Below are 26,869 nucleotides of genomic sequence, written 5' to 3'. Positions count from 1 at the left end.
TTCTATACTTCTATGACGGTGTCTGGACATGGATGTTAATGATGTTGTATAAGCGTTTCAGTCACAATGATTAATGGGCAGACGTAGGATAATATTAATACTTACAATATTTTTCTATACTTCTGAGGAATAGTTCCAATGAACGAATCCTTTAATGCTTGTATTTTTGTGAAAGAAACATGAATAGGTAGATTAAGCTAATAAAGTGAATGCAGGATCTCAGCTTTGAAGATAGAATGACCAAGTTGGGATTATATGATTTCGTGTTTAAGGTGTATATAATATGTAAATAAAAAAAAATACAGGTAATCATACCTTAAACTGTCAAGATGCTTATTCTTAAATACATTTTATTAAAAGAAAACATTCATGTTAAGTGGCCGACTCATAAGGATGTCCATCCTCGGCCTCAGCTGAACACGTGGGGGTTATTTATTAAAACTTGAATTTTTCTGGTCGGGCTTTTTTGGGGCAAAACTCGAATTTTTTGAGAAGAAAAAACCTTGCATTTTTCGAGATTTATTATATAAAAAGCCAGAATCTGAAAATCCACCATCTCAGACCTGTTGAGGTCTTGTTTAACTGTAACGACCATGTTGTCTGGAACCTTGGTTGGTGATTGTACATTGCGGATGCATAGGAGTATCCTGTGGTATCCGGTGTTCACTGACGCCCTTTTGGGGCCCCGGGCTTTCTGCTGCGGAATCCAACAAGGAAGTGTGGAGCAATAATCGTGAGCGAGGCAAAGGTTCGAGGCAGGTGGCAGAAAACGAAGTCAAGAGTCAGGCAAAAAGACAAAAACCAGGAATTCAATAATAAGGAACGCTTTGGCAGGATCAGAAAAACTGGAACCAGCTTGGAAAACTTCCAAAATGGAGACTGGCCATTTAAGGAGTCTTTAGGCGCCAAAGTTAGAATTTCGGCGCAGAGCTTCACAGACGCACAGAACCCGGAAGTGCGCACCTGCGCAGGGTCTTATAAGGAGAGACGCGCTGGGAGGTAAGAGATCATCATGACCTCCTGGCGCGTCTTACAATAAGTCAATGGGAGAGGTACCTATCTCAGTTTGAAGCTATTGTAGTCTTCGGTGGGTCTTGGGTGGGTTTTCGGGGAAAAAAATTTGTTTTTTTTTAATAAATAAACTAAAATCAGGCATGGGAGTTTAGCCGAGCCTTTTTTAAAATGATTATTATGAGATAAATTGGGATTTTAGTAGTAGTTTATAAAGTGTAGTCTGGAGAAAAGGCAGGCACCAGGGGTTCTTTAAGACAGAATGCAGGACTGTCAAATAGACAGATGAATTCAGCAGGTATAGAGAACCTTGGTTATTTATGATGAGCATTGATGATAAACCAGCAGTGGACAGGCAGAAATATTCCGGTGCAGAATCCTCTGGGTGCTTTGCTAGAGGCTACAATAACACTTTGCATATCAACTCTCAGTACACCAGGGTAGAACATCTTTGTGGTAATGGCACACTGGCCAATTTGTATGATGTTGTCTCCCCTGCATTTAGTTGTTCCCTGGACAAGCAGTAATTGCCTGCACACGACTCCACCACCGGGCTTCTTCTGTGAATTTGATTTCAGAGTTAATGGAAGAGTGTCCCCACCCATTTACATTGTAAGAGTATATTAAAGTCTTAAGGGACAAAGAACATTTAACATTTTTTGCTTATTAACTTTATGTATAACTTTTTCACCCTCTGCCATCTAAATTTTGGACGGCACTCAAGGTAACATAAAAATTACTCTTGATATTCAAGTTGCCATCAATAGTCAATATGTAGTGTTTTATTCCCATACTACTGGACTTATGATTACGTTAATTGCTCTCAGTATCAGTAATTAACTCATATTTTGATTTATTGACCAAGCTATAAGCTGGTGGGGAAGCCTCAGACTTTGGACTGAGCAGAAGCCTGCTGTTCTCTCTCCAGGCAGTTACATTAGCCACTGATTAGGCTTTAAATAGTGCCTGTTTGCAAATGGTACCCATATATTCAGATATTCAGACTATGGTCTGTGTCTCATGGGAGCTGTATATCCTCTTGGAAGGGTTAGCACCTATAATAAACTTAAATATTGCTTTGAGAACTGTTCCCTCCTTCTCTAATCATATCAGCTTTGCTTAAACTTGTTTGACACTACTGCCACGTTCTGTCTTTCCTTAAACTGTCTGCTGAAACACTTATATGAGCTGTGGTCCTAACTTGCCTGGACTCCTACACCAGGCAGCTATCTAACTGGCCCTCTAGAGCCTGACCATTCCATATGCCAATAAATTGTAAATTCTACTGCAAGTAAAGGTGGCCATACACTATAAGATCCGCTCGTTTGACGACATTGCCAAATGAACAGATCTTTTCCCCGTTATGCCACTAATGACAGGGCTATATCGGGGGTAATCTGAACATTTGGCCCTATGGATTACGACGAGCGCAATGTGCTCCGACGGGTCGTTCAGGAGAAAAATCAAACCTTCCCGATCTATATCATGTCCAGATATCGATTGGAAAGACCAGTTGGAAGCCTCCATACATGGGCAGATTAGCTGTCAAATTGGTCAAAACCACCGATATCAGCAGCATTATCTGCCCGTGTATGGACACTTTTACTGCTCAGAGCTGGTTTAATTAAAAAAATATCGCAAGAGCCACATACTGTGAGCACATATCACTTTCTGCCCCATTCTTAGAGGTACAGTCCTTTTTTCTGTGGATAACAGGCACCATGTGGTTTAGGAAGTTGAATCCCTTTAAGAAGGGATGTAACCTGAGTTAACTAGGGGTATGGCTAGTTGACTGGGGATATGGTCATGTCCAATATTGTTCATTTATATTCTATATTCCACAGTGCTTTTACATCAGTTCCTGCCTGCTTAAAATATAAGACATATCACAGGCATTCACACACACGCACACACTATATAGTCAATTTAGTCTGGAGCCAATTAACCTTCCTGTATGTTTTTGGAGCGTGGGAGGAAACCGGAGTACCCAAAGGAAACCAATCAACCATGGAAAAAGCATACATACTCCTTGCAGATGTGAACAAAACCTAGGATCCCAGCTCTGCAATGCAGCTAACCATTGCATCAATATGATGCACAGTTTCATTGGGTAGTATGGACCCATTATAGTAGTACAGGTATGGGACCCGTTAACTGGAAACCCGTTATCCAGAAAGCTCCAAATTATGGAAAAGCCGTCTCCCATAGACTCCATTTTATCCAAATAATCCTTATTTTTAAAAATGATTTCTTTTTTTCTCTGTAATAATAAAACAGTACCTTGCACTTGATCCAAACTAAAATATAATTAATCCTTATTGGAAGCAAAACCAGCCTATTGGTTTTGTTTAATGTTTACGGGATTTTCTAGCAGACTTAGGGTCAAGGTACACAGCCAGATTCAGGGAGATTAGTCGCCCGGCGATCTCCTCTTCATCGGGGCGACTTATCTCCCCAAACTGCCTCCCCTGCCTTCCTGCCGGCTAAAATTTAAATTGCGGACAGGATGGCACTCAACGCGATTCGTTTTCGGAAGTTGCCCGAAGTTGCCCCACGAGGAAACATCGGGCGACTTCGGAAAATGAATCACGCCAAGTGCCATCCTGCCGCCGTTTTACATTTTAGCCGGCAGGAATGCAGGGGAGGCAGTTCGGGGAGATTAGTCGCTCCGAAGAAGGGTAGATTAGTCGCCCCAAAGAAGAGATTTGTCGCCGGGCGACTAATTATCCTGAATCTGCCTGTGTTCCCAGACCCTTAAGGTATAAAGATCAGAATTATGGAAAATTCTGTTATCAGGAAAACTCCAGGTCCCAAGCATTCTGGATAACAGGTCCCATACCTGAATTAGTATCTTGCAGTTTTAATTAAATTCCAAAAGAGGAAATATTCCAGGAGCTTTTCATTGTGGATTGTTTCTTAAATTGGTTGTCCAGTCACATCCACAGGTTTGGATCACTTGTGCCCAGATGGAACCCTCATGATCACTACATTCCCTTTTATTTCTCCATATTTACAGTACAGTTAAATACCAGTCACCAGTGAAATCCACACATCGCAGGTACTATAGTAATCATTTTAGATGTACTGTATGCTGCCTGGCTGATCAGAAACTAGTCTGGGCTGCAGTATGGCCTTGCTCCTTTGTGTTGCTACATCATTTGTATTTAAAGAGGTTGTTCACCTTAAAGGTAACTTTTAGGGTAAGGCCAGACGAGGAGATTCGGGGAGATTTTGTCGCCTGGCGACTTATCGCCAAGTCTTTTGCGCGACTATCTCACTGAGGCAATTTTGGGCGACTATTGAAAATGCATTAGCGGAGGCGATTTTGCGCTGTAGCCTATGGGGAAAAGACGCTGAGGCAGTTCGGGGAGATAGTCGCGCAAAAGACGTGGCGATAAGTCGCCAGGCGACAAAATCTCCCTGAATCTCCTCGTCTGGCCTTACCCTTAGTATGAAGTTATTTCGTTTTTATTCAGCATCTCTCCGGTTTGCAGTTTCAGCAATATGGTTGCTCGTGTCCAAATTACCCTAGAAACTATGCATTGATTTTAAAGAGAAACTGTAATATGAAAACAAGAGGTCTAAATAGAAAAATGATTAATAAAATATAGCAATAACAAAAAGTTAAAGAGCTTTTCTGTTTTAGACGGAGGTCAGTGACCCCCATTTCAGAGCTGAAAAGAGTCAGAAGAAGAAGGCAAATAATTAAAAACCTATAAAAAGATATAAATAATGAAGACCACTTAAGAAGTAGCTCAGAATTGGCCATTCTATAACATTCAAAAAATTAACTTATAGGTGAACATCCCTCTTTAATATGTGGCTGGCAGTTAAGGGGTAATATACAGCCTGGTAGTTAGATAGGCAGGAGAAGCTTGCAGAGCTTTACCAAATACAAGTGCTAAAATGTTATATATCTCCTGCGGGGCCCAATTTGCACAGGACAGTCCTGAATTTTAGACCCAAAGAGATGGGGCTTGCTGGAAAGTGGGAGGATCTTGGATGTGGCTCAAATTGTCCCACTTTCCAAAAGTCAAATGTTTAAAAGGTATGAAATGATGCTTTCAGGAAAAATACATAAAAGCGCACACAGTTGGTAATGTTTTGCAAGATGGAGAGAGTAACAGAACTGCAAAATAACTTTGGAGAGGACTGTTTTCCTTCAAGGAAAATGAAAAAATCCACACCATGTTTGTTTATATATATTTATTTATGCTCCAAGGGATTTATTTATGTTTTATAGTTATATTTTAAACAATGAATTTCATTAAGACTGTGACAGTGTTCCTATAGATTCATGTATATAGATATATGTTTAATTAATGTGAATGCATGCAAACATTGAATAAACAACACTCATATATTTTGCATTCTGAGCTGAAAACATCATCAAAAGAATTTTAAGGGGATATGTATGATCCCAGAAAACACTTCTAATGGTTTCCATGAGCACTATTAGCATTTTTTAAGATTTTTATATTTATTATTTAAATGCTTTTAATTATTTTTCAAGAAATAAAATAATTTTATTTGCCCCAACCTCCATCTTTCTTCTTCTTCTTGCTAGCAGCCCTCCCCCAATTTAGTTCATGAATATCTCTAATAAGTTACCCAGTGGGAGGCAGAATCACTGCCTCCCAACACTGTGGATGTGGGTTTGGTCCTGACCAAGCCATCTGTGTACAGTAAGAAACACGGTTGGGGATTTTGGTAGTTGACCTTATTTATAGTATTTATAGAAAGAAAGGTGTAGTTTACTTTATATGATATAGGTATGGGATTGTTATCCGGAAATCCATTATCCAGAAAGTTCAGAATTACAGAAAGGCCATCTCCCATAGACTCAATTTTATCCAAATAATGCACATTTTTAAATATGTTTTTCATTTTCTCTATAATAATAAAACAGTACCTTGTACTTGATCCAAACTAAGATATAATTCATCCTTATTGGAAGAAAAACCAGCCTATTGGATTTATTTAATTTTCACATGATTTTCTAGTAGACCCAAAATTATGAAGATCCGAATTACAGAAACACAGGTTATCTGGGAAACTCAAGGACCCGAGCATTCTACATAACGGGTCCCATACCTGTATAACAATAAGGTGTAAAGACCATATCCTTAGGGGCAAATAATACATCAAGACTAGGATCCATCTTTATTAGTAAGGGTTATTAACTATGACCCCTAATGTAAGGGCTAGAGTACTGTGGGAAGCAAAAGCACTTGTGTACAGGATCTGATTGGGGAATAGTAACTATATTTTTGTGAATGAGTTTTGAAGAAGCATTTTTGGCCATAAATGTCACAGTAAAAATTGGCATAATAACCGCCATAATAAGACTATTTTATAGCATAAATATTTGCAAAAACGTAATTAGTCACCAGAAAATTCACAACTCGCTAAAATTACCGCTAGCGTGAGCTGGTTCGTTAACGTAGTTAAGTGATCACAATGACTTCTGAGTGCATCGTTGTTTAGAAAACTTATTCTCAGCGATAACATGCGGAAACTTAAAGTCAAATTTACTGCACTTAAGTAAATGGACCCGTCAGTGCTTTATTTGCAGAAGTCCTGTTGGCTTCTGCAAAAACTGTTCTAATATGGTAGAAGAGATAGGGAAAGTATGTATTTATTTATTTCCCATGGGCTCATATTTTTCCCCACCTGTCAGCTTTTTTTTCTAGGGAGAACAGAGGTATGATTTTGTGGGCCAGCGGTGCCTAAGTCTGCAAATTTTGAGAAAATATGTTGGCGATGGCTCTTTGCTCTAGTTTCTGCTTATAATCTTCTCTTTAGTCAGAAGGGCCAAGAGACAAACAGCCTGCCCACTCCATGGGCGATCGGTCGTAATCGGACAGGTTAAAAGATCTATATTGGCTAACGATAAGATCTCTGCATGTATCAATGGGGGGTTGTCACTACTATTTATCGGAAATAACTTTTGTACAATTTTTATCTATCAATTAATGGCCTGGGCATCATGTTTGTCTTCCTTACTACTTTATATTAATCACAATGGTTAGTTGCCGGTCGGAAGATTGCCACAGCTCGTTCGTCTTATATGGTCTCTAATCAACATGTCTATGGCCAGATTTACTTGAGACTATTACAACTCCAAGCATCAGTTAATGCAAACACATTACCCAAAACATTTTAACTTCAGTAAATTTACCATTAACCCACATAAGACCTGATTTAGCTTATATTAAAACCTTTGAGATTACTCTGAGTTCAGTAAGTAACTGAGGCTGTTCTTGAATAGCACATTTAAGAAATAGAGCACAAATTTGCCTTTACAACCCCAGTTTTAGGATATTTGTTTCCATATCTGCTCTTTATACGCTTGGAGGGCTGCAAGCTTGATGTCTCTGTTCTAGACCGTATATACCAGGAAGGCACCAAATCCACTATTTTAGGATTTGGCAGATCCCAAATCCTTTGTGAAAGATTCAGGTATATACTGAACCAAATCCAAACCCAAATTTGCATATGTAAATTAGGAAAACTAGGGGTGAAGTGAACCCGCGCACTTAAAATATTTTTGACTGCCGTGTTTTTGTGATGAAAAGTCATGTGATTCTTTTGGATTCGGATTCGGTTCGGCCAGGCACTGCTGAAAAAGACCGAATCTTGGCCCAATCCCAAACCAAATACTGGTTTTGGTGCATCCCTTGTATATACTAATGGCTCACTGCCATGTGAATGAAGTTACATACATGATGTAAGGTGAACCTACATTATAGGATTCCTGCTCTTACAAAGCAGCCATAACAATAATATATAGAATGAATTCACATCTGCTAGATATCATGAAACATTGGTTTTTTTGGCTCTGGAATATACATTTAATGTGTCAGATGAACTGGGTGATTCATTCTTTCTGACCTAAGGCAGAGTCTAGCTGTCAGCCAGCCCAATGCACCATGAAGAGTTCATCAATGCATTCTGGGGTACAGTTCAACATGCAAGTAACAAGTTTTGTGCATTATTATTGATTTATACCTGCCCTCCCAGTGGGGGAAATGTTCTCTGGAGGGGAATGTACTACATTCATTTGTAGTTTTGTGTTTATATCCATGCAGTTGTACTGGGGCAACATAGAGATGAGAATCAGCTTGAATGTTACTGTAATTACGACACCTTAATGGAACTTAGATGTTTATAAGTGCATCACACACAATATCACCAAATATTTATCTTTATGGAGCCACAGAGGATTACATTAACACACATGTAGTACTGTGAAATGTCATGGTTTTCCAAGGAATCCTATTTCGTGCCTGCCTTTAATTTAAAGGGGTTATTCACCTTCAAATGAACTTTTAGCTTGAGTGATATTCGGAGACAATTTGCGTTGTGTATTATTTCGCGGTTTTCAAGTTATTTAGCTTTTTATTCAGCAGCTTTTCAGTTTGCAGTTTTGGCTGTCAGGGTCCAAATTACCCTAGCAACCATGCAGTGATTTAAATAAGAGTCTGGAATATGAATAGGTGAGGACCAGAATAGAAAGTAATATAAAGTAGCAATAACAATAAATATGTAGCCTTACAGAGCATTTGTTTTTTAGGTGACCCCTATTTGAAAGCTGGAAAGATGAGAATAAAAAAATATCTTACAAAACGATAAGAAAAGACTAAAAAATATAACTATGAAGATTGTCATTCATGGTACATCTAGTATAAGTACTTCTAAAACAATTGGACTTGCTGAGGAATCATTGAACTTCTCAGCAAGACCAGTTATTTTAGAATTACTTATACTAGATCTACTAAAAAAAAATAATTTAAACATGAATTAAACCCAACAAGATTGTTTTGCATCCTACTAGGATGTATTATATCTCAGCTGAGATCAAGGGCAAGGTACTGTTTTATTTATAAGAGAGAAAAGGAAATTGTTTTTGAATTTTGAATGATTATTATAGAGTCTATGGGAGATGGTCTTTCTGTGATTCAGAGCTTTCTGGATAACGGGTTTCCAGATAATTGATCATCTAGAAGTACAAACAGCAATGATCTCAAGTTAGGTTCTGAAGTTAGGGTTAATGGAATTAGTGTCTATGTTAAAGATAGTGCCAAGATAGCATGTTTTATAGAACATTCTAGCCCCATATGTAATAAAAGATACAAAGCTTGCCCAGGAGCAGTAACCCATATGAACCAATCAGGTGCTTACTTTTAAAACAAGTGAATGTTACCTGCAGATTGATGACTACAGTTGACAAGAGTAGACCTGTAGCAAACTTGACACCTTTTATTATATAAGTCCAGGAGTGGTAGACAGGACTAGCTAATAGAGCAATTAGTAGTGTAGGGTACTTGCCCAGGTAATATCCACCAGTATGTAGGGACTCGAGTTGGGGCTCAGTGAGACAAGTGAATCCCCTTTTCCCTATTGTGAACTCAGAGTGATGTGACATAAATGCCATAAACATTTGTGTCTAAAAGGAAGTTCCTTTCTGTTCAATACATTTACTGTTCCTGGCACCCAAGTCTCTTTGATAGAGAGAATTTGTTGAGAGTCATAGCTCAGCTTGGAAACCCGGCCTTGAATCCTTCTGCAAGGGCCAAGCTGAAGTGAGTTGTAGTAAAACAGAGATGTGCCATTGAGAACAGCTGGTGTTTGGTAATAAAGCCATAACTGGGTTACATCTCTGTACTTTAGTGATTCAGATTATTACTAAATTTTCTTCCACAGTTTCAGCCTGGTGAGGGAATAGTACAGGGAAATCTAGGAGCTATTTAAGCAGCTGAAATGCAGAGAGGCCTGTTACCAATTCAATAAATGCTGACTTCAGCTTCCCAGATTCTTCTGCTTCATCCAGAGAACTTTGTATTTAATCCAGTGTGTGGTTAACCACTGCTTCAACTCCATCAAACCTCCAAACAGACAACAGGGGGATCCAAGTAGAACGGCTGGAGCCAGCAATCGCTTTGTAAGACATGATAAAAAAAAACATCTGTGGCGTAAGAATAACATTTTCTCATTGAGAAGGATTATGTTCTTTTATCTTGGGAAGATTTAAAAATGTAATGGGAATTTCATCACATTGGGACAGCAAAGACAATGTGTTCTCACGCTGTAATGCTAAAATGCTAATAATGGACAGTTTCTTGCTTTTTTTTTTGTTGTTGTTGGTTAGAGAAATAGGAATGAGCTTCAGATAATAACCGCTTGGCCCAGAGGCTTTGATTTCACAGATCATATTTGACCTCTGTTTAATTCCATGGACTTTGGCTCCCTCTCCCACTCTTGCCTACGCACTGTCCCATCAATCCAGCACCCCTCCCAATAACCTCATTCCTCACATTTCCCCTCCAGCTTAAATATTTGAACATGGGACACTTTCATTAATTAATTAATTCCTCAATTTTTTAAATGCATAGAAATGTGACCAGATGTGATCCCCAAGCAACAAGTTGCTCACCAACCCTTTACTACCAAACGTAGGCTGCCAGTCCATATGGGGTCTACCAAATAGCGAATCACAGCTCGTGTTTCGCAACCCAAGGAAATTTTTCATGCTTCTGTTGCTTCCCGACTCTTTTTACATTTGAATGTGGCTCAAGGTACAAAAAGGTTGGGGGCCCTGCTATGGAGCAACCAGAAGCTGTGGCTTAAGGGGGGGCCCAGGAAGTGTGTGTGTATATAGTATATAAACAGTTTTTATTTTGCCAAAATTTAGAAATAATTTTGATGTGAAGCCCAATAAAGTTTAGTAACACTACTGGACTTGAGATTTGCCTTAAAGGGGATCTCAACTGAACTGAAGTCAATTTACCCAGACTAGTCCTCCAAGCAGTGACTTAAAGGGTATGTTCATCTTTAGGTTAACTTTTAGTATTATGTAGAGAGTGATATTCTGATTTCGGTTTTCATTTATTATTATTTGTGGTTTTTGAGTTATTTAGCTTTTTATTCAGCAGCTCTTTAGTTTACAATTTCAGCAATCTGTTTGCAAGGGTCCAAATTACCCCAGCAGCCATGCATTCATAAGAATAAGAGACTGGAATATGAATAGGAGAGGCCTGAATAGAAAAATGAGTAATACAAAGTAGCAATAATAATAAATTGTAGCCTTACAGAGCATTTGTTTTTGAAAGCTGAAAAGGGAAATAATTACCTAGGGCCTAGGTGACCTTTCCACAAATCCCGGCCTGTAGGCAGGTTTGCTTCACATGGCTTGCTAATTTAGTGATGGGTGAATTTATTTGCCAGGCGCGAATTTGCTGCGAATTTCCACGTTTCGGCACTGGCGACCATTTTTTTGAAGCCGGCGATAGCGTCGGAATTGTCGTGAGCGGAAAAAATTCATTTTTCGCAAATTTTTCACCATTTCGCAATTGTTTTGTTGAAGTGAAACTGGAGAAATTCACTACTGACTACAACTGATGCTTCTAAAAACATGTTTGCAATTAATTTTTTTCCACAAACCCAACACACACATGGATTAGGATAGCAACTCAGGTTTTTTTTACTTTTTTGAATAAACTGTTACATACAGCTGGCCAGTATGCGCTGTGATGAAAACTGTTAATTTCTCCATGGGTTAAAACATCAATATTGATACAATTTATTGGCACATTACCGACCTGCCCAGGCCTGTCACTAACCATAAGAAATCTTTGGTTTTCTGCAGCTGCTGGGCGACTACGACAAGGTGAAGGCCATATCTGAGGGATCCGACTGCAAGTGTAAATGTGTGGTGAAACCTATAAACAGAGACTCCTGCCAAAGCATAAACAATGGGCAGTCCCACCCAGAAGACTTTTATACAGTGGAAACCATTACGTCAGGACCTAACTGCAAGTGTGCATGTGTGGCGCCCCCTTCTGCCCTCAACCCCTGTGAGGGGGACTTCCGTTTAAAGAAGCTTCGAGAAACAGAGAAGAATGGTTTCAAGGTAGGCTTTCCATCTTTGAGCTCAGCAGTAGATTTACCGCATTACATATACAGCTTATTAGGTTAGACAGAAGGCTAAGTGGATCAGCCTGTTCCTAGTCTGCTCCCTACCCAGCAGTGCTTTCTTGTTCACACCACGGCTAAAGGAGCCTCTAATCACTGTACAACCTGACAGATGAGGTTATTGTGCTGCATGGACTGTCTCAACAGCTACACAGACGTCTGCTGGGGATCTGAAGCTGAGCTTAAAGGAACAGTAACACTAAAAACTGAAAAGTGTTTTAAAGTAATGAAAATATCATGTAGTGTTGCCCTGCACTGGTAAAACTGATCTGTTTGCTTCCAGAACACTACTATAGTTCATATAAATAAGCTGCTGAGTAGCAATGGTGGAAATTGAAAAACGGCTATATGGCACAGGATAAATAATGGATAACAGATAACACCATTATGTTCTACAGAGCTTATCTGCTGTGTAACTTGAGCCCTTTTCTTCTTTGAATGGCTGCCCCCATGGCTACACAGCAGCTTATTTATATAAACTATAGTAGTGTTTCTGAAGCAAACACACCAGTTTTACCAGTGCAGGGCAACACTGTATTATATTTTTATTACTTTAAAACAATTTCATTTTTTGATGTTACTGGTCCTTTAAGGGGACAAATAATTTAGTTTAAAGAATGTAAGACTTTCCAGATATATGTAATTAGTTAATACTGTTGTTTTTTGAATCTTTGACTTTTTTTAGTTTGTTTTTTTAAGCAAGTGATAATTTATAAGTAAAGCCCCCCTAGCCCCATCGACAGCCAGTGTCTCAGGTTTAAAATAAGAAGGTTATTAAAGTAGGGTTTTAACTGGGGATAAAAATAGTTTTAGCTACTTCCTCTTTCTTCTTTAATTGCTTCAAAGAACCAGGACGTTAAAGCATTTTCTAACACTTAAAGGAGAAGTAACTCCATTTGTATGGATTGCACCCTCTGCAGTCAGACCTCTGAAACAGATCCCTGCTCCTCCATACCTGTGAATTAAATGCAGAGTTGTACAGTTGGGTCGGTGGCCACCATGACTGGTTGAATCACTCCTGTTAGAGGCTCCATAAAGGCAATCACCAAACTAGAGCAAGCACACTAGGGGATTGAGAGAGACTACAAAAACTGATCACAAATAAGAACTAACTAACCTGGCTAAAACCATAGTATGATCATTCCTAATAACTCTGCTTGTGGCATGGGAGAATAATACCTTTGCTCTTGCCATAATTCTGAGGGTCCCAGTACCCTATTTAGGGCCTTATTACATTACGTCATTGGTGGATTCCGCCACCAGAAAGATGCTTCTCAGTCATCACTGACATGATGAGCTCACACAAGTGACATCATTCTGGGAGACAGTGGGTACATGACATCATGCTGGGGTTCAGGGATGGATTTACAAAGTGGGTACCCCTAGGCCTGCTGATGTTCGTCGCCCCTCCCTTTTATTTGTGCAAATTTTCATAATCGGGACCCGAGAAATGGGGATGTGCACAGGAAATTGAAATCCCATTTTATCTCCTGCAAATCCTCAGTGTTTCTGAAACAATGTGAGTGTGGTTGTTGGACAGCATGCCACCCCCTAAAATCCTGCCACCCTAGACCTGGGCCTTGGTGGCCTTTCCACAAATCCGGGCCTGATGGGGTTCAGAGGCAGAGCAATGAGTGTCAGTTTCACCGTGGTGGGCACTAGTGCAATGCTCTTTAGCTAGGTGCAAGTTGCCATTAAAGAGAATATTCATTGGGCAGCTATAGACAAACAAGATTGGTTTTAAATAACAGCAAAGCACAAAGGGTTGTTTTCATGGAAGGGAACAGACAAAAACAAGAATATAATAAGTTTCTGAATGCAGCGGATGTTTCCTACATGCAGAAACACTACGCCTGTGATAAATCAAACTCCAAATTATTTAGTGATTTTTTTATACACCCCACAAATTCTAAATGCTTAGGGATATTTCACCAAGCTGTAAATCAAAGCCAGTCTAAAAGGAACACATAATATTTTCCTTCCAGTGTTGCACAAGTTTTACATATATTCATTACCCAGATGGAGAGGTTAATGATCAGACCGAGCTGTGCAAAAGCTTGTAAAGCCAGTCGGTTACATCATTAGAAATTCCATGTTTCCATTTCGCCTCCGCAGGTGTCCAGCAGCAGCACCCTTTAAGGTCCATTTGTGCATCCATTTGTGCGCACATAGCTTCCCAGATTTCACCCTCCGCTGCACCTGACCATATTGCCGTGCAATCCATTCTTTCCCCGGCCTTGTCCCCAGCTGTCACCACTTGCAAAAAAGCACAGCAGGGACCCAACGACTTCTTAATAAAGAGGCGGCATGGGGTGGATTTAAAAACCTTAAAGGGACTTTAATGCTCATATACAAGTTTCATTTACGTAAACGCAGCGCTGTAAAATGAACAGACACAGATGTTAAATGTTTTCACCATCTTTATGAGACTCAGGAAAGTTTGTTTTTTCCTTTCTCGTATTTAAAGGAATAGAACCTTGTTTATTTTGTTTTATAGATGCTGAAATAGTTTTGCACAGCTTTATGATACTTCAGATTCCTAGTGCCATTTTTATGGGATTGCACACCATGTTTATATGTATAGTTCACCTTCAATTTATTTTTTGAATAACTGTTTAGTAAAATGTACTGTGTATACAGATTTCAAATATGACAAATTCATATATTGTTTTGTTGTTGCCAAGTTGTCGACAATTATTGAAATGCTGGAAGGAGCCTTTTATGGACTGGATCTGTTAAAACTACACACGGTCACCACCAAAATCACCAATCGTGTTGGAAAACTTGAAGAGGTGGGTAGCCTACTAGTTGTTATTGGAATGGAGTGTGTGATGGGGGGACAGTCCTGCTAAGTATGATACAATTCTCATGATGACCCTTTAGAGCTGTCCTTCCGCTTCTGGCAAATATTTTCAGGTTCCTTCCTTTTAGCAATTCAATTGGCCAAGAAATAGATTATGACATATCTTGGCCAGTCAGTTTCCTATAGCAGAGACCTGAGTGTAATTCATTCCCTTGACCCTGTAGTGCAACAGATATGCTATTTTGGACAATAAGGTACCAGGTGAGATTGAAGTTAAGAGAGACCCAAATACCACCCCACAGGCCCAATAAATTGTGACTGTCTATGGCATCTCACAGCACTAGCCTCTCTGGAATCCTTCACCTACTGACTGCAGTATGGGGAAAGGCAAATTGCTTTAGAAAATTTCATTTCTAGGGGAGATGGATTTGGGTCACCAACACCAGCATCACAGAAATTTTTCTTGGGGGGGGGGAGGTTTAAACATTTTACTTTGCCCTCCTTGATATCCCCCTCCTTGAAAGTAATGGCCCTTAAGGCACTATACCTGCAGGTGTCTCCTGGTACACAGACAGCCAGGTTGGAATAGTTGTTGTGTTACTTCAACAATTAATTTGTTTATTGAAGATAAGAGGCAGATATAATTCATAGCAATCAAGCAGTAGAATCTTCAAATACACTCAATACTCAATCAGTGGAAGCCTCCAAACTTTGTGATATTTCAAATAGGTCCCTCCTAGGGGGTAGTACAACTTGTTTTGGTTATTTATCCCCAGCACTAGTAGGGTTGCCGCCTGGCCTGGCCGGTAAAAATGATGGTTGATCCTAATGTTATTAATAGGGAAAAAAGATAAATATATATAGGAAGGCTGGTATTTATTTCCAGAGGTGGCAACCCTAAGCACTAGGGATGCCATGGGTTAGCTTGCTCCTTGGCACTTTCCTTACTCGTGAGCTCACCCACTCATATCCCTGTTTGCAGCATTTGCATAGTGATAACTAGGGTTGCCACCTGTCCGGTGGTTTTTGAAAGGGTTGTCTGGGTGAAAACTGCCAGATTAGAAAATCCAGACAGGACATTTAAGATAACGGCATGGAGATCAGCCAATCCCTGATCGCCACATCATTAGCCTGCCCCCTAATGCAATCAACCTGCCCCAGATTGTCACCTGTCCCGCCTTCACATACGAATATCCACTAATATCCATCACATTTTTCTTTTTAATACTGTACGTTTGCGGTTGCTTCTTCTGAAATCACAGGGCACAAAACACACCCAGCAAGGAGAATAAGTAGAATGAGGTTTGGGGTACAAATCCACAAGTTTCTTGTGCTCAGTGTGTCCTAGTGCATCTTACGTCAAGTGATCAGTCAAGTGGTCAGGTACACAAACACAAGTGAATATTGGGAAAAAAACATGGCCAATTTATATAATGTTGTGAGATGCACTGGAAATCACTAGACAAGAAATTCTGTTACCAGTTGAATATAACACTGGAAATAGTCTTTCTGTGTCTGCTTGTAATGTTTAGTCACAAATGGGTCCTGGACAGGCAATATAATATAAATAATACAGTATATAAAGGGACAGTAATGAAATGTTAAATGAATATTGCATAGATCATTGCACAAATCTGCATGATGGACAGCTGACTACTCTACTGGGCAAAACATTTCTTCCATTGTATCAGATGTAGCTGAAATTCCAGTCCCTAAAGCAGTTTGGCACTCAGTAATCGCCATCCTTTTGTAAGATATGTGTACAGGATATCCATCAATTTAGTCACAGTATCTAAAAACAGATTTATTATATATTGGGTGAAGCTAGGAATATTTCATTTATGTTTGGCCAACACTTTAAGTCCATAATAAGAGCTTTTAAAGCCACACACCTAAACAACGAGCTCTAATAAAACCCACATGAAAATAAAAATTCGCATGAGAATTTGATGAATCATATCCAAGAAGAGTGAGCTGAGGCCACACATGAAGCAGAGCCTTTGGGATCCCTCTCATGCTTAGAAACTGCATAAAAACACTACCAGCAGTTTCAGCCTCCAATTTACTGTAAAGGATTACACATTACTCCATCTTAATATAAGGCTGTTATGTGTTCTCTTTATATGAAAGAGATTCAACCTTGGGTGAAAAGGATCAGGCATTTGTTTTTATGTATGTGTAAATATGGGATTTCACCAAGATACTTTGGGTCAATTCAAAATACAAAATAAAAGTACAAGAAATGAGAGGTGCCATATCAGCCATTGTAACCACATTCTTGCCTGAAAGAGTGTAAATATGATTTTGATACAGCATGGAAGATAAAGTATAGCTTAGTGGAAAGGTGGAGATTGGCATTGGTGCAATCATGCACAGGGGCTTGGAGGTCCCACAACTGTCCTCGTCTGCTACTAATTATGAGTTGTTGTTTTTTTAATAATACAGGTGGTTTCCAAGAACCTCACTAAAGAACAAGAGCAAATTAAGAGCAGTGTGGATGAAATCCTGACTGAGATGCACAAGAAGGAAAAAGAGAATTGCACCACAGGCAGCCAAGATGCCCATGACCTCTCTGAGATTGGCAAGAGCCTGCAAAGGGATGCAGCTGCCGCCTACTCTCATAAACATGTGAGTTGGATTGGGGGGTACTTTCTGTAAAGAGTTGGTTCACCTTTAAGTTAACTTGTAGTATGTTATAGTACAGCCAATTCTAAGCAACTTTTCAACTGTGTGGTGTTTATACAAATGGCCTACGGGTGTCACTGTGCACAGGACTTGTACTATGCATACACAGGACTTTCTATACAGCTTGAGAGTGTTAGAGTTTAAGCTTACTGTTGTGTAATGGCTGCATGAGAGCCTGCTAATAAAAGCACTGTTATACTCTGCTCATCCTCAGGCTATCAAAACATAACAAACTGGTCTTCATTATTTATAGTTCTTGAATTATTTGCCTTCTTCTTCTGACTCTCCAGCTTTCAAATGGAGGTCAAAGATTCCATCTAAGAATCATGTGCTCTGTAAGGCTACAAATAAATTGTTATTGGTACTTATTATCACTCATCTTTCTATTCAGGCCCTCTCCTATTCATATATCAGTCTCATATTCAAATCAATGCATGTTGGTTGGGTAATTTGGCCCCGAGCAACCAGATTGCTGATTTTAAAAAGCGCAAAATAAAGCCGATATATTGATATTAACTTACCAGACTCCAAGAATGCTTTGATCAGCGCTCTGCAGCGGTAACAGAAGTGTGATGAACCAGATTGCTGAACCTGCAAAAAGGAGAGCTGCTGAATAAAAAGCTAATTAATGTAAAAATCACCAATAATAAAAAATGAAAACCAATTACAAATTGTTTCAGAATATCACTCTCTACATCATACTAAAAGGTAATTTAAAGGAGACATTTTGTGTAAAAAAATAAGAACATAGCAGTGCATTATACTCATTTAGATATAGAAGAATTGTGCTTAAAAAAGTAATGATTCAGGCTGATTTATTGAATATTTCTATAGCTCCAATAAAGGGGCGATATTATTAATTTTTAGCTCCATGCAAAAGCAACACCATATATCACTTATAATTGTCTACAAAATTAGGTTTTTTTCATTTATCCTATATGTCTCCTTTAAAGGTGAACAGCCGCTTTAATGAATTCTTTAGAATTCTTAATGATTTTTTTCTGAATAAGGGATGTCATCCTTCCTTTTATTAAATCAATAACTTATTGAATGGCTCTAAGCTAGAATACGCTACTGAATGCTTTTGAGATTCTATCATCTACATGTTATAAATAATAACTGGGACTTGCAGGAATCTCACCTTAATGATTAATATGTTGTAGGCAGTAGTTATCTTGTGAAATTTCTATTGTTCATACTATAGGGAACACAAATAAACAGTCTCATAAAGAAATAGGTGTATATATTAATAGGTATATTAAAATAAAGCCCACTTATTTTAGATGACCATTATCGGTTATGTACAGGTGTGGGACCTGTTATCCAAAATGCTGGAGACCTGGGGTTTTCTGAATAAGGAATCTTTCTGTAATTTGGATCACCATATTTTAAATCCATCCAAAAATCATTTAAACATTGAATAATTTGACTAAAGAAGTCTATAAGAGATGGCCTTTCCATAATTTGAAGCTTTCTTAGTAACGGGTCCCACACCTATACTAACAGTAAATGGGAATACTCTTTAAAAATAAAACAGTTTCAGAAAATATTTCGTGTTTACACCCTGAATAGACTGGTGATATGTTTCCGTGTAGATCACATAAGCAGCTTACACAATTTCCTAACATATTTTTCCCAGGTTTAAATAGGAAAATCACATATTTTTGGTCAATCACTAGACATATGAGATATTTACTTACATTAGAATGAAGGATATCTCTTGTTCCTGTTAATACTGGGTATAGATCTGCCAGCTCATCACTAGCAAGTGCCAAGCTAAACGGGATGATTCAGGAAAAAAGATTCTTTGGTAGCAGCAGGTGCTCATCATTCCAGAGCAATCTTGTTCTGGAAACACAGCTGTTCATGGACAAAGACTTTCTTTTTGCTATACTCTGAATATCTCCGGCTTTATCTATTCTACTTGGCTCTGAGTTTGACGTTTGTGAAATAGTGTCTTGGGAAGCACAGGGAATGCAAAGCACAGACACGTCTTGTTTATTTCATCGGTCCGTTCCAATTTAGCTGGAGCAAGACAATAATTTAGATCTCTTTGGGGTACATTTATCAAAAAGTAAGGTTAGAGATCACCACAGTCCGCTAGAGTGAAATTCCGCCACTCTCCATTCATTTCTATGGGATTTTTAAAAGTGAAAGTTCATCCTTTGATAAATACGCCTTTCAAAATCCCATAGAAATGAATGGAGAGTGGCGGACTGTGGCAATCTCTTACTTCACTCTTTGATAAATATACCTCTTTGGGTTTATCTTATTTCTCGGTACCTGCTGGTTCATTGGCCCATTTAAAACAGGAAACCCCTTTCCATGAATACACCCATATATAGCATTATACAGTATACTTTCATAATTATACATTTGTTATATATATCTCTGTAGTACAGCAGTCATGCATGAATAGTAATGAAATCAGTTATTCTTCTTATTCTGATCTTCACAAATTCTTCCGCACAAAATGAATGTCATTAGTCTGAGTTAGCAGTCTTTTTTCAAACAAGTGATCAATTTATTGGCTTTTGTAAAGTACCAAGTGACTACCAGGCTCTCATTGGCTGGGTAGACTCATTTCTTGCAATCTCTGTATTCCCCAAGAATGCGTTTGCCTCGGAAATTATTTATTATTTATTTATTATTATTTCAGAGATGAAGATCTCCTCTGAGTCTATTGGGCATAACATCTAAATAGGCTTTAATCAGCACATCTCTTGTAAACCACTGCATAGGGTTCATGAGTAATTATTAGCTTTATAATGTATATTAACATTCCCCTGCCTGAATCCAACCAAATAATTCTTTGATGACCATGTAGTTCTAAGGTCTGTGGTATGTAAGGAATGTTGTTCTTGCTATCAGAATGGTATTGATCAATGTAGTTGGTTTACACAGAGATGTCAGCTCAGAGTTACAGGTTAATGCATTGCAATCATGGACAGCTAATTGGGAGGTGGGCAGTTGCTATCAAATGGCAATATATATATATATATCTGCCGGATAGATATGAAACTTCAGCGCCAAAGACAGCGTGATATAAGCAATGCAATTTGTTTTATATAGTGTAGTACAGGTATGGAACCTTGTTATCCAAAATGCTCGGGACCTGGGGTATTCCGTATAATGGATAATTTGGATCTTCATACCTTAAGTCTACTAGAAAACATTAAGTAAACCCAATAGGCTGGTTTTGCTGCCAATAAAAATTAATTATATTTTAGTTTGGGTCTACTACAAAGTACTGGTTTATTATTACAGAGAAAAAGGAAATAGTTTATAAAAAAAAGTGGATTATTTGGATAAAATGGAGATGTCCTTTCTGCAATTCTGAGCTTTCTGGATAACGGCTCCTATACTTGTACTTCTTAACAATAGAATTACACCTTTATGCAGTGTATAACAAATGTCCACCTTTTCAGAAACAAGTGATTTTGGTTGGAAGAGAGAAATGGTCTTGAGCACTATAACCAAGTTTGGGAGTTATAGTTCAAGTATGAATGGGTACTCATAGACCATCTGTAGGGTGCAGGCTCATCAGCAATTAAAGTTGGCTCAAAGCTGTTGGTAGACATTTTACAATGTGACTGCATACCAGCTTTGACTATGAGCATAAAAAGCAGGAAGAGCAGCACATGGTGTAATACCTTACTTTAATAGTACAGAAACAAGTACAGCAATTACAGAGTTAAAAATGATAAATAGCACTCAGAGAAATAAGCCCCAAAATTCAGAAACCGATATGGACATTGCACATGGTATATTTCACTATTGTTAAATTTACTACACTATATAAATACAATTGTGTTGCTTATATCCTACAGCCTTTGCTGCTGAAGTTGCATTGGTTTAAAGAATTGTTTGGAAGTGGCAAGGATTAGTTTGGTTATATACGCATTTAGGGGGTATTGGCTAAAGCTCAAATTAATCTAAATTTTTTATTTAAATAAAGTTGACCTAACTCCCATCCACAAATTTAACTCATTTATCGATAATTCTTCTTGAAAAAGTCAAGAAAATCGAGCGTCAATTTGAATTGTACAATTGACGCTCAAAAACTTGACTATATTGAATTATCATCGCGACAGCTCAAATTTATCGGATTATCGGACGAAACCAGCTCGGATTACTATGTCACAAAGCATCTTCAGGGATATCTGTCACTAACTCCTACATGACCTTGCCAGATTTGAGATGGTGTATTTTCGGATTTGGATTTTAAGCAGCTAAAATGCAAAGGTTTAAAGAATCTCTAAACCTTTGCATTTTCCCCTTTAAAAACTCGACAAGAACAATTTGAGATTTAATAAATGGGCCCTGTATTGTTTTATTTATTAAGGGGCACCACATACTGCCTGCAGTGTCGGACTGGGATGCCAGAGGCCCACCAATAAACCTTAGAATATGGACCCACTTTCCAAACGTGTATTCCTCCCTTCTTAACCCCACTTAACCTTATTATTCTCCATTAATCTTTCATATCTACATACTATATTCTTCCATTATTAAGACCCTTAAAGAAATAGGGAATGACCATGAAATGGGCCAAATGGTTACAAGCAGGAGGGCCCACTGACACCTGGGCCCACCGGGAATTTTCTGGGCTAGTCCGACACTGACTGCATGGATAGGACCACAGAGCACATGTACATTTAACAGATGAGCGAACTGTTAAAGGTTTTGTTTATATTACAGGTATGGAGTCTGTTATCCAGAATGCTCGGGACCTGGGGTTTCCGGATAAGGGGTCTTTTGGATCTTCTAATTTGGATCTTCATTTCCTAGGTCTACTAAAAATATAATTTAACATTAAATACGTTCAATAGTCTGGTTTTGCTTCCAATAAGGATTAATTATATCTTAGTTGGGATCAAGTCCAAGGTACTGTTTTATTATTACAGAGAAAAAGGGATTCATTTTAAAAATTTTGGATTATTTGATTATAACGGAGTCTATGTGAGATGGCTTTTCTGTAATTCGGAGCTTTCTGGTTTAACAAGTTTCCGGATAATGGATCCCATACCTATACAAGGCAGCAGAGGACTCAAGGCCAAGGTGGGCATTGTTGAGTTTTTGGGCAGGCAGTGTATGACATAGCTGAAGTAGCACAGGGCGTATCAAATTGTAATTAGTGAATTCTTTACATAATTCCTTCTTCTGTGCTTAAATACTGTATGTGCCGGAAGGTAAAGTAGGGTCTTCGGAAAAAAAAAAAGAAGTAGTGCTGTGCTTCATTTATTAAATCTTTGGATGCTCCTTTTCTTGGCTTCTGCCCAACCCCTACTCATAAGGCCTCTCTCTATGCTGAGAGTACAGTTCAGCTGTACAAAGATAACTGTTGATAAAAACACAAGCAGAGGCGTGAACCAGAAATGGGAGATCCGTTCTCTGTAATTTGGCTTCAGTATGCTAATGCTTTATATAATCACAGGCGGATCTGTGGATGATACAAGTTAGTTTTGGTGTTAAACATCTCCTGTGAGAGGAAGTTCTCTCACTTTAGAGTTACACTGGGGAACATGTTTATTGTATAGTCTCTAAATGCTCCATTGTTTCACAACACACGGCCCATTCTTGAACAAAGGGCAACTGTGCTTGTTTCGCAATATTGTTTATTTTTTTATTTGTGCCTGCCAACTGTGTGAAGTTGTGAAAAGAAGTGCAGTCTTTAATTTAACTTTTTTTTAATTTCAGTCTTTTTCCTGTGAAATGTAGAACTTTTTTTTATTTTTTGGAACTCGTCTTAAAAGGCAAGTCAACCCCAAAATAAAAATTTGCGTAATAAAAGAAAACATAATTCTAAACAACTTTGCAATATACATGCATTACACATTTTCTATGGTTTTTAATTTATTTGTATATGTATTGCTATTGAAAGTAGTGTTTGTCTGTCCCTTTCTATTCTCTACTTTGATGGCAAAGACTGTTGATACAGTGTAAGACAACCAGCTGATTAACAGACCTGACTGCTGGGGAACCAAGACTTTTGCAAAATTGTTTAAAAAGTAACTGCAGGAGTTAAGCATATGCTGCTTTTAAAGTGGACCTGACACCCAGACATGAAAAGCTTTATAATAAAAGTCCTTTTCAAATTAAACATGAAACCCATCCATTCGCATCCATCACTACACTTCGGCATGTGAAAATTCACTGCGATAACTTTAATTTACTAAAATGCCAAGGTCAGCGTCCAGGGCACCGAATGCTAGAGAATTTTCCCTAGTGTTACTTCGGCAATCAAAGCGAGGATGCGCTAGCATTCAATTACTGTATGTCTAGTGCAACTTCGTCAGAGGTCTTCACTCTCTCACGCTAATTTGCATATGGAGGGAAATTATTAAGTTGAATGGACGTATTTGTTGCAGCTAATACATTACATTACACAAGTCCAGGGAACCTTAAAGGGATACTGTCATGGGGAAAAAAATAATTTCAAAATGAATCAGTTAATAGTGCTGCTCCAGCAGAATTCTGCACTGAAATCCATTTCTCAAAAGAGCAAACAGATTTTTTTTTATATTCAATTTTGAAATCTGACATGGGGCTAGACATATTGACAATTTCCCAGCTGCCCCAAGTCATGTGACTTTTCCACTAAAAATATGATGTAAGTATAAATGCACTCCAATGCACTTCGCCTGGTCTGAGCTGGTGAAGGCAAGTCTGGTGAAAGAGGTAACATTCAGTAAAATCCACATCTTAGTGAATTTGCGGAGTAACGTCTATTCGACAGAGCGAAAAATCACCTGGCGAAAGAGTGGGAATGAGCGCTAGCATCTTGTCTCTTTCGCTATTAAAGTTACGCCTGCGCCCGTTAGTAAATTGCTGAAGTGCCTCAAAGCGGTAACGCTGGGGAAACACCCTTTGCATTTTATCAACAAAATACTGTACATTGTAAAGGTATATGAATATACAGCGCTCACATAGTTCACTCGCACTCACCAAATTCCAACTTGTCCTAACAGGGAAATACAAAGAGGAAGCACTATATGCGGCACAGCTATAACATGAGATGTATAACTTGTTATAAATATATATAAAATATATAGTAAATCCAGAAGCCCCACTTGCATGTCAGGCCTCTTCCGCTGTAGCAATTCCCTGATACCCCAGACATCTTAAAAATGACATCAGCACCCCATGGCACTGCTACACATTACACAATAATCACTGTAGTGCGGACACTGAAGAACAGATGTGGAGTTATTCATATGAGGATTTTAGGTTATTATAAATCACAAATGATAGGATGTTGAAATTAATGGTGTGTGTTTGTACTTGTGTTTGTATGTAACTTAAAGGGCTAGTTCATCTTTTTTTTCAGTTGTTCTCAGACAATACAGTACAAAAATATCTAAGAAGCTGATATCCAAAAGCTGAGATTGTAAAATGACAGGCTCTGGATTTCCTTAAAGCTGCATTCTAGGACTTTGAAAGACACCACACTGGCTTAATGCTAGTTTCAGGAACCCTAAATTAAATATGAATTTAGATCTAATTTTTCATAATCTTGGATTCAATTGTTGTATTCTGGAACCTAAGTCTAGGATTCCAAATGCCAGCATCCAGAACCTTGGATTCCAAATTGCCTTTTTCTAGAACCACAGATGAGAGAATTAGGAGATTCAGAATTTTTCATTTCAATCATCCATGAACCATTATCCATTATTTTGGAACCTAGAATTCCATAGTCTACAGTTCTAAAACATCCACATCCTAGGATTCCAGAACTCAGGCATCTAGAAACTAGAAAGTCAAATACTATTATCTGAGATTCCAGAATCTAAGGATGGAATCTGAAATTCTGCACAATTGGATTTCCAAAATGCTGAATGCTGGGACCCTGGATTCCAGAACTTTGAATTCCTGCATCTGAAATCCAAGGTACTAGAACTTGCAATTCTGAAATCTGAGGTAACAGGACACTAGTCAGCCATAGTTAATGCATATTTTTATAAAAGGGTTCCAAGATCTTTATGAGCAAAATGTGTCAGTGTGATCAACAGCTCATTTAACTAATACTAGGTGAAGCACTGTGCAAAAAATAGGAACACAACTTCCTACTCACAGGTGAAGCTTGTGCCGATTCATACATAACTTACTAATAGCTTTGCACTTATTTGGTGCATATTACAACTACTGTATAAAAGTTATTAGGCTGCCTTTGAAAGTCAATGACCCAAATTCACTAAGCACCGAAGCGCCTAATGCTAGCGTCAATTTGCTAGCGTTGGGCATTTTCGTTACTTCGCAAATTCACTAACGAACGTTGGCGTAAATTCGCTAGAGTTACTTCGCACCCTTACGCCTGGTGAATTTTCGCTATGGACATAACAACGCAAATCCAGTGTACTGAATGCTACCTTTTACGCTAGACTTCTTTCGCCACCTCAGACCAGGCGAAGCGCAATAGAGTAGATAGGGATTACTTCAAAAAAGGTCAAATTTTTTCTAAGTCCCAAAAAACGCTGGCGTTTTTTCTATATTATGGGTGATAGGCTGAAAAAGATCGAAAAATTTTCCCCCCTACATTTCCTAACTCATGGCAATTTAACTATACAGTGGGCACATGTGTGAAATTTATTACTTGATCCTAACCCCATATTTCTTTCTCCTACCTTCCTCGTCTATTGCACATCTGCTTTCTATACCTTTTGCTTTTTAATGTTTGTCCCTTTCCAACTGGCACTGAGTCTGTCAGTCTGAGGCCAGATTCCCTTTGAGGCAGCATTTAGCACTACACACATAGAGCAATGTGTTAAATATCTCAGATCATTTTGGTGATATTCAAATGTTAACTATTAATGTCAAAACCATAAGCAAAAACTTTTATGGACTCAACATAAAGTATGCATACGTTGTATCTGTTTGGTAATTCATCACATCTGTTGTTTACCATTAAGGACAAATATGAGGAAAGGTTTCTTAAAGATGAAGATGAACAAGCACAAGTAATGAGTCCAAGGGCCCCAGCACCCCCTCAGCAAGTTAAGAGAAGGCCACTATCTCAAAGGCAAATTCAAGTGAGACCTAAACCAGCCCCAAAGCCATCTGTCATCCGAGGGGTCACATTTTACAAGGCAAAAGTGACAGATGATGACAGCGATATGGAAGATCAACGTAAGTTATATAAAACCATTTGGTTATAATGGGGTAGGATAAACTATTAAAGGATTTTCATGTGTTGTAGATGTGCATTGTTTCCACACAAATCAAGGAAAAAGGATGGTGAGCAGAAAAAACTGGCACATTGTAGGGACCATCTTGTATTTACTTCATGGTAACTCTTTATAGTGGATCTGTAAGACCCAACAGAGCAAGTAAGGACTGCAAAGACTAGTGAAAGGGCAAGTAACATCACCAATAAATACTTTATGTCGATTTCTAGTT

The 26,869-nt window shown here is 38.5% G+C and overlaps 1 protein-coding gene across 2 annotated transcripts in view; it reads left to right on the top strand.

Moving 5' to 3' along the window:
- Positions 1 to 26,869, top strand: part of olfml2b.L (olfactomedin like 2B L homeolog) — a 52,493-nt gene that overhangs the window by 12,587 nt on the left and 13,037 nt on the right. For both annotated transcript variants that reach the window (XM_018258792.2, XM_018258791.2), the window contains exons 2-5: positions 11,660 to 11,923; positions 14,670 to 14,777; positions 17,234 to 17,416; positions 26,383 to 26,599. In XM_018258792.2, the coding sequence (XP_018114281.1) occupies positions 11,660 to 11,923; positions 14,670 to 14,777; positions 17,234 to 17,416; positions 26,383 to 26,599 (772 nt within the window). The remainder of the gene's footprint in view (positions 1 to 11,659; positions 11,924 to 14,669; positions 14,778 to 17,233; positions 17,417 to 26,382; positions 26,600 to 26,869) is intronic.

The sequence above is a fragment of the Xenopus laevis genome, chromosome 4L (genome assembly GCF_017654675.1).
Source record: "Xenopus laevis strain J_2021 chromosome 4L, Xenopus_laevis_v10.1, whole genome shotgun sequence".
NCBI classification, from domain to species: domain Eukaryota; kingdom Metazoa; phylum Chordata; class Amphibia; order Anura; family Pipidae; genus Xenopus; species Xenopus laevis.
The sequence above is the reverse complement of the archived record's forward strand: the minus strand, read 5'-3'. Positions and strand labels throughout refer to the sequence as shown.